Source organism: Rosa chinensis, chromosome 5 (assembly GCF_002994745.2).
Source record: "Rosa chinensis cultivar Old Blush chromosome 5, RchiOBHm-V2, whole genome shotgun sequence".
Taxonomy (NCBI): Eukaryota; Viridiplantae; Streptophyta; class Magnoliopsida; order Rosales; family Rosaceae; genus Rosa; species Rosa chinensis.
Window position 1 is genome coordinate 66694074 of NC_037092.1, and position 7427 is coordinate 66701500.

A 7427-nucleotide genomic window follows, 5' to 3' on the forward strand; every position below is an offset into this window, starting at 1 on the left:
GTGATTATGTCAAACCCCAGTTTGAACCCTTTTTGAATAACCTCTTTACTAATTAAAAGTTTATGCATGCAATCTCCAACATCAAGATTGCAGGCCAATGCAAGAGAGAGATAATAATAGCATTCATACAGTTTACACTGCACACTCAAAAGCTAACTGAGGAATCTTGTTCTGGGACCATTGAACATCTCCTTTTTTTTCCTTTTTTCCTAGTGCAGCAGCAGCTCTCTTATAGCCGAGTATGCACTTCCTCCCACCTGACAAGTCAATTTGGAATGAAAAAGAAGTAATTGAGTCACCAATTTAGGAGGTGTTTCAACAACGTTTACACTCTACTTCTCTAACTGGATATAGACGATTCTAAAATGACTGGAAAGACATTTGGGATGGCTGGAATAAAGAGGAAGAAAAAAAAGAACCAAGAATAGAAAAGAATACAGTTGAAATTTATGACATACCTTTTCACTAAAGAACTCAAATGTTGTTCATCATTGAAGTGGACTTGGTTCTTGTTGTCGAAATCGTAAGCAAAATATGAAAACTGGAGGCACTTCTCCACGTACAAGTATTCCAATGAAGGGCACTCAGTTTCAATAGTAACACTTTCAGTGCAGAACCTTGTGAGCACCGGAAGATCTATCAAAGCTAATTTCTTCAACGCCGGAAGTTTAATCTTGCTGGTCAAGCTATTGCTTACTTCAATGACTCTGTCCAAGCTATGACACTGCTGTACGGAAAGGTCTTCCAACTGAGAAAGACATTCAGCTACACCTATTGTGAAGAGATTTTTCAATTCCTTGCATTTGCAAATTGCCAAAACTTTAAGATTATGGAAGATTGCATGCGGAGCAGGACCATTACATATGCTTACTAGTTTGTCTAGAGTAGACAATCTCATTTCCCTCAATTTCCTCAAGAAAGTATTTTCTGGATCAAGCCCTTCATCAGATCCAAATACATATTTCATTCCTTCTAGATTTACACAAATGATTTCTTCCAGATTTTGTAGTCTCTGCAACAATGTCGATGGTAAAAGTGCATTCACCAAGCTACAACAAGTTTGCACTTTCAACAACTTTAGCTTGTGTAGAGACCCAGGTGGTAGCTCACCAACACATAACTCCTTGAGGGAATATAAGCGGTACAGATGCAACTGTTCTAAGTTCTCAAATACTGGTTTATTTGAAACCCGTGTCATTGTGTTGATTATCTCTGTCAAGTTCTTATGGTGCCCGTTCACAGAGAGATATTTCAGTGCAAGTAACCTGCCATGGTCATATTGCCCAACGATGTCATTCAAGTCTTCACAATCTGTGTACTCTAGCTTCTCCACTTTCTCTGTCACAACGCTGATAAACCAATCCGGTAAGCAATTGATTGTTGTGTCAAGAGTCAAGGTTCTTGAAAAACCATCATGTTGAGGGAGCGACACGCAAGGGGCATCTCTGCTGATGCATATATCAAATTCTACCCAATTCGGCTTGTACTCAACACTTTTAGGCAAGCATGCAGCATCAGATATGTAAACTCCCAAAATGTTTAAATCCAACAAGCCAGTCAACTCATCAAAGTCAGCATTGGTTTCTTCAACTGCATCCTCAATTTTACTTCCCCACTTCCCAAACTGAAATTTCATGTGCAGTTCTTCCAATCTATACAACCTCGATATCACTTTAGATGGGATTGTTTCAAGATCTCTACCAGTGACGTCCAACATCCTTAGACTGGTCAAATCTCCTATTTGTTTTGGAAATTTCTTAACAGGAAGTTCTCTCATACTAAGAATCTCAAGTTTCTTAAGTTTTCCTAGAACGGATATGTTACTTAAATTATGGCAAAAATCCAAATTCAAAACTTGAAGGTTGGTTAGGAAACTGAATGATGAAGGTAGTGATGAAATGCTAGTGAAGCTAAGATCAAAGACCCTTAGCGCATTAGGACTTTGAAGAAAGGTTTCTGGGATGTCACGTATACCAGTATTACTTTGTAACAATAAAATTTGGAGCTCTGAACATACCAAATATTCGGGAAGCTTATGAAGCTTGTTTTTCATGAGTGAGATTATTGAGTAGCCTTCATGAGCATCCATTGGCCAATCCCAGATTTTGCGGAGCCGGAAAGTAATTCCTAGGGGTGCAAAATTGTTAGCCACAAATGACATAGAAATTATTAAGCAAAATCCTATCGAAATATGAAAATTAATTGTAGCTAAATTATCCAAATTTAATTAAACCCAAACAAATATGCAAAGCAATCAATAATTCATGAATATTAATATGGAGAAAACTTGTATGACTAAAAGAATTACGGACTTCAGCTGTTCAACAAGTTCTATGTCAAAGTCTCATATAGTAATTTGGATCTTTAATCTTTTACTTTATTTTATCCTTTTGGTACTTAAGCTTTTTACCCTCCGTCAATGTAGGAAATTTTACTTTTCTTAAATGTTAGAAATGGTAGAAAAGCAATTGGAGCTATGTTGGTGAGTATGCGCTAGTGTATGCAAATAGGATATCCTGTAGCTGATATGATGTACGAGATAAATTTTAAACGCTGGGAAGAGTCTATCTGCAGAATATATAGAAGTAATCCTAATTGATCAGTGAATGGGCTATGGTTCAGCAATGAAACCGACAATCGGACTGGAGAAGTTAGTCATGTATAAGAGATAATTAAAAAAACTATGGGGGTGTAGTGGCATACCTTGCCAAAATCCTGCCTCTGGCCACTCCTCTAGTTCACAACCAGCTTTTACTAAGAACCCATCACCTTCTTCGGACCGCATAATGGACATGGCCAGATTTCGAATGTCATCAGTCATCCTTGTGCATCCCTTCTTTGTACCATCCAAAAGCAATCTAGAAGCTTTGAGGTACTTGACCACAGAATGTGCTCTATCTCTGGCTTCTTGCATTGTATCATATTGAAACAAACCTATTCCAATCCCATACCTGAGCAACACTTCAAATGGGATATCATAATTTTCTGGGAATAGGCAGCATAGCAAGAAGCATGACTTGGCATCATCAGTTGCCAATGAATGAAATACGTCTTCCTCAGCTTCGAAGTTGACAGGATGAGCTGTTTCATTCCATTCGTCCAAGCAGTCATCTCCAAATGCTGTTTCAACTGCTTCATTCCATTCGTCCATGTATTTATCTCCAAGTGACCTTGCAGCTGCTTTTATTGCTTTTGGGAGACCACCGCATTCTCCAGCTATCTTTCTCGCTTCATCATAGGAAACGGTAGATTCATGAAAAGACTTCCCCGACGTCTTCATGAATAACTTCCACGAATCTCCCTCCGATAGAACATTGAGAGGGATCTGGGCACGGCACCCCATAGAATGGCATATATTGCTTTTCCTTGTGGTGAGTATAACTTTAGAATTGCACCTTTGAAGCTCATTGTGATTGGGAATTCCAATGCTCGAGAGTTCAAAACTCTCCCAAATGTCGTCCAAGATTATAAGCATGCTGTTTCCTCTCATGATCCCCTCCTCCAAGCCCAGCGAATCTGCCAATGTGCCTTGAATTTCTTGCAAGTCGGGGGCTTTGGATACAACAACCATAATCACATGATCAAAAAGCCCACCTTTCTGGGCTTCTGCACTAACATGTTTGACCATCGTTGTCTTTCCAACGCCAGCCACTCCATGCACCCCAAGGACAGTGACTTGATCATCTTTTATTACCTTCATAACCTCATCCATGGCTTGCCTTGTCGCTTCAAATGTTTCAAAATTTCCGGTGGGTGCTTCAAGTACTTTCTCCCACAAATGTTTCACAATGTCTTCAATTAGTTCTATATCCGTCCTACAAGGAAGAAGGGGTCAAAATAATCTTCAGCCAAATAATAAATCGAAAGTACAAGTCTTGTAATATATGCATACGGATAGTTGGTTGAATGCCACCCAGAGATTCCAGACACTCCTTTTAAAGCAGCTCTCCACTGGTTCATCTTCTCAATGTCTTGTCTAGCTTCATGCTTAATGAAAGCTTCTCCAAAACCTGTCTCTTCCTTTTGAAATCGTACATCAGTGGGTTCCACCTCATAAAAAATTGGGAAAATTCTGTTCTTATCTTTCATGCACTGGAAAATCTTTACAAGTTCATCCAAACACCATGAAGAAGAAGCATAATTTTTTGACAACACAATGATCGCAAACCTTGATTCTTCGATTGCCGTTAGGAGATTTGAAGCAATAACCGTCCCTTTTTCTAGTTGCACGTCATCCTTGAAAGTTTTGATCACTCTGGTGTTTTGCAATTCACGGTATAAATAGGCTATAAAACCCCTACGAGTGTCTTCCCCCCTGTAACTCAAAAACACATCATACTTCGGCCGAGGATCTCGTTCAGCTGATGAAGGCGGAGACGCAGCTATCCCTTTTTCAAGATGTTCTTCATCGGTGAATGTCTTAGTCACCCTGGTGTTTTGTATTTCATGACTTGAATGGGTGACATAACCCCTATGATTGTCGTTTCCCCTGAAACCCAAAAACTCATCATTCTTCTGCCCAAGAGCTGGTTGAGGACTTGGATCAGTTGAGGAAAGAGATGCAGAGGGGAGGGCTACCCCTTTTTCAAGCTGGTCTTCATCCTTGAATGTTTTACTTAGTCCTGTGTTTGGCAATTCATGGTCTGCATGGGCTACAAAACCCCTGCGAGTGTGTTCCATCCTGAAACCCGAAAGCACATCATTCTTCCACACAGGAGCTGGGTCAGGCTGGGGAGCTGGTAAGAGATGTAGATGTTTTTAGGGTGGTGGTCAAGGCCATTATAAATTTGTAACACACCAAAATTTAGACAAATCTCAAGAACAGTTAAGAAACCAACAAAGATATTCACAGTGATGGAATGTAAACCAAAATAGTGATTTAAATGACGCTAGCAAGTGAAGAGTCATTGACGTTAGAAGGTCATGAGGTGAATTAAGGTTTCAAGGAGTCTTAAGTTTTATATAGTAGTGACTTGTGACATTTTATCTCCTATATAGGTAATGACAGTTTAGGATGCTGGAAGGTCTAGTAATAACGGTTCTAGAAATAATATGTCCTAGGTGAAGCCGATATAAGTTTATCGGTTGTAACTTGTAAGTATGTAACAGTTGAGTAAGAGTTTTGTAATAGAGGTTGATAAGGTGTTTTAAGAGTCCATATATAGCCTTATCTAGGAGCTCTGTATGTGTCCTCAAGCTGGAGACATCTCCAACAAATCACCAAAAAGAGAGAGAGCTAGTAATTAACTTACAAGTTCGGTCCATGACATCTCCTGTTGCTTCAAAATCTTCTGTCGACTCTGTAGACTGAACTAGTCTACTGCACACAGCACTCGCAACGTCTTTGATAAGTTCTCCTTCATTCCTATTTAAGGAAGAAAAAGGAAGAAGGGTCGAATAAGGATAAACCCAAAAGTAACGTGTAACTCTCTTGTTAAGATAGTTTCATCATGCTTACTTGTACTTATCCGAACACCATCCAGGGAGATTGGCCACCATTGATAAAACACGTCTCCACCGCCTGACCTTCTCATGATTATCTCGAAATCTTTCTTCATGTACAGCGAAGGCATCTCCAAAACTCCCCCTTTGATGTCGCACCTCAGAGGGATCCACATGATAAAAGATTGGCAGAATTCTATTTTGGTTTTCCATGCATTCAAAAATCTTTGCTAGTTCCTCTAGGCACCATGATGAAGAAGCAAAGTCTTGCGAAAGAACAACAATGGCAAACCTCACCTCTTCTATGGCGTTTAGGAGATACGAAGATATATTCCGCCCTTTTGGAAGTGGTTCATCATTCTTTACTGTGTTCAGGTGTGCTGGTTTCTTTTGCAATTCAGCTAGTAAATCGGACAGAAAACCCTTACGTAGTGTGTCCTCACCCCTGAAATTTATAAACACATCATACTTCCAACGAGGAGCTGATTTTAGCTCAAGGAAGTGATGTGCAGGTCGCCTTTTAGGTTGATCAAGGCCATTGAAAACAACTAAAAAGGAAAACATGCAAGATCTATAGAAAGAACAATGAAGAAATTAACCAATAAAAAAGAAGACAGAGCAGAAACTAGAGTGAATCCAAAACCCCACAACTAAGTGAATAATGGAAGAGGAAGTATTAACATTAACCGATAAGTAACTTACAAGTTCCATGAGTTTCAATATCTTCCGTCGACTCAATTTCAATAGGTTTGCTGCAGACAAATTCCGCGATTTGTTGGACAAGCTGTCCTTCTGGCCTGTAATTAATGAATAAGAAGGGTCAAATGATTCTGATGCAATTAAACCCGAATTAACTAGAGTACCCAACTCTTGTTAAGAAAGTCTCATCGATCACTTACTCAGAACTGCCACATACCCAGCCAAAGATGCTGCTGATTTTGTTCAAGGCGTCCCTCCATTTCATCAGCCTCTCTTTTTGATCTTTAAACCGCTCTTCATGTGCAGCCAAGGCCGCTCCGCACACCCCCCTTTGAGAGCGCACTTCAGAGGGATCCACGTGATAGAAAACTGGCAGAATTGTTTCCTTATTTTCCATGCACTGCAAAATCTGTGTGAGTTCATCCAAACACCAACTGGAAGAAGCATAATTTTGCGAGAGAACAACGATTGCAAATCTTGATTCTTGAATGGCCTCTAGGATACTTTGAGAAATCCCCTCTCCTCTATCCAAACTAGTTCCGTCGATATCCATGAATGTCTTGATTTCTCTGTTTTGCAATTCATTGTACAAATGAGAAGTAAAACCCCGCCGAGTGTCTTCACTCCTGAAACTCAAAAACACCTCATACTTCCACCCAGGAGCCGATGATTCAACTGATGTAGGAAGTGATGCAGAGGCCGTTGGGGATTCCAAGGCCATTGGAAACAACCAAAAGAAAACAAACACGGTATCTGGGCAAGGATGCAACAAAAGAATAAAGACAAAGAAGAAAAGAGAGATCGATCACAGAAAAAAAAGAGAAAAATTGTAGGAATATGGAAGAGGGAGAATTAAGGGAGTAATAACTTGAAGGCTACAAGAGTGTATATGTGGCTATGTGCAGTCCAAACAGTGGTTTGGTGTTACTGGAGTGGAGGCTGCAAGAGTGTTCTGCTATTGATCCATAGTGCACATGCTGTCAAAGGAACTTTTGACTGTATTTAGTGTTTTTTTTTTTCAGACTCTTCGTTCAGTGTTTATTGGTACATTGTTCCGCACCATCCTTCATTTGTTCCAATTGTTTAGCATGATGCATTAGATGCTAAAGTGGTGTTTGGTAGTAGGCAAGTTAATCTAGTAGTGGCAAACGGGCCACTAAGCACGAGCACGGCAAGGGCCCGACACGCTCAATAGAGGCCAGACACGGCCCAAACCCGTTAGTGGACCGGCACAACCCGAGCACGTTAGAATAACGGGTCGGGCTGGGCCTAAGAATATTGGTCCA

General features: G+C 40.2%; 1 protein-coding gene across 5 annotated transcripts; it reads right to left on the bottom strand.

Moving 5' to 3' along the window:
• Positions 1–200: 200 nt before the first annotated feature.
• On the bottom strand, positions 201–7145 carry LOC112167604 (probable disease resistance protein RPP1). Of its 5 annotated transcripts, none has more exons than XM_024304649.2 (8): positions 6342–7145; positions 6145–6239; positions 5459–5924; positions 5253–5365; positions 3893–4718; positions 2704–3815; positions 459–2127; positions 201–257 (listed from the first exon to the last, which is right to left on the bottom strand). In XM_024304649.2, the coding sequence occupies exons 1-8, from the start codon at positions 6860–6862 to the stop codon at positions 230–232; spliced, it is 4830 nt and encodes a 1609-aa protein (XP_024160417.1). In that variant the 5' UTR covers positions 6863–7145; the 3' UTR covers positions 201–229. The 5 variants fall into 5 exon arrangements, with proteins under 5 accessions (XP_024160417.1, XP_024160416.1, XP_024160418.1 ...); XM_024304648.2 differs by having other exon boundaries at positions 3893–4736; positions 6342–7142; XM_024304650.2 differs by having other exon boundaries at positions 3893–4736; positions 5459–5934; positions 6359–6549.
• Between the last annotated feature and the right edge of the window lie 282 nt (positions 7146–7427).

What these genes read in the sequence shown, in the direction of transcription:
- LOC112167604 (XM_024304648.2), bottom strand. Translation starts at nt 6,862, where the DNA reads ATGGCCTTGGAATCCCCAACGGCCTCTGCATCACTTCCTACATCAGTT. An exon ending in TGGTGTTCGGATAAGTACAA is followed by an intron (nt 5,366 to 5,458) that starts GTAAGCATGATG and finishes TTCCTTAAATAG; the next exon opens with GAATGAAGGAGAACTTATCA. An exon ending in AGAGGCAGGATTTTGGCAAG is followed by an intron (nt 2,128 to 2,703) that starts GTATGCCACTAC and finishes TTGCACCCCTAG; the next exon opens with GAATTACTTTCCGGCTCCGC.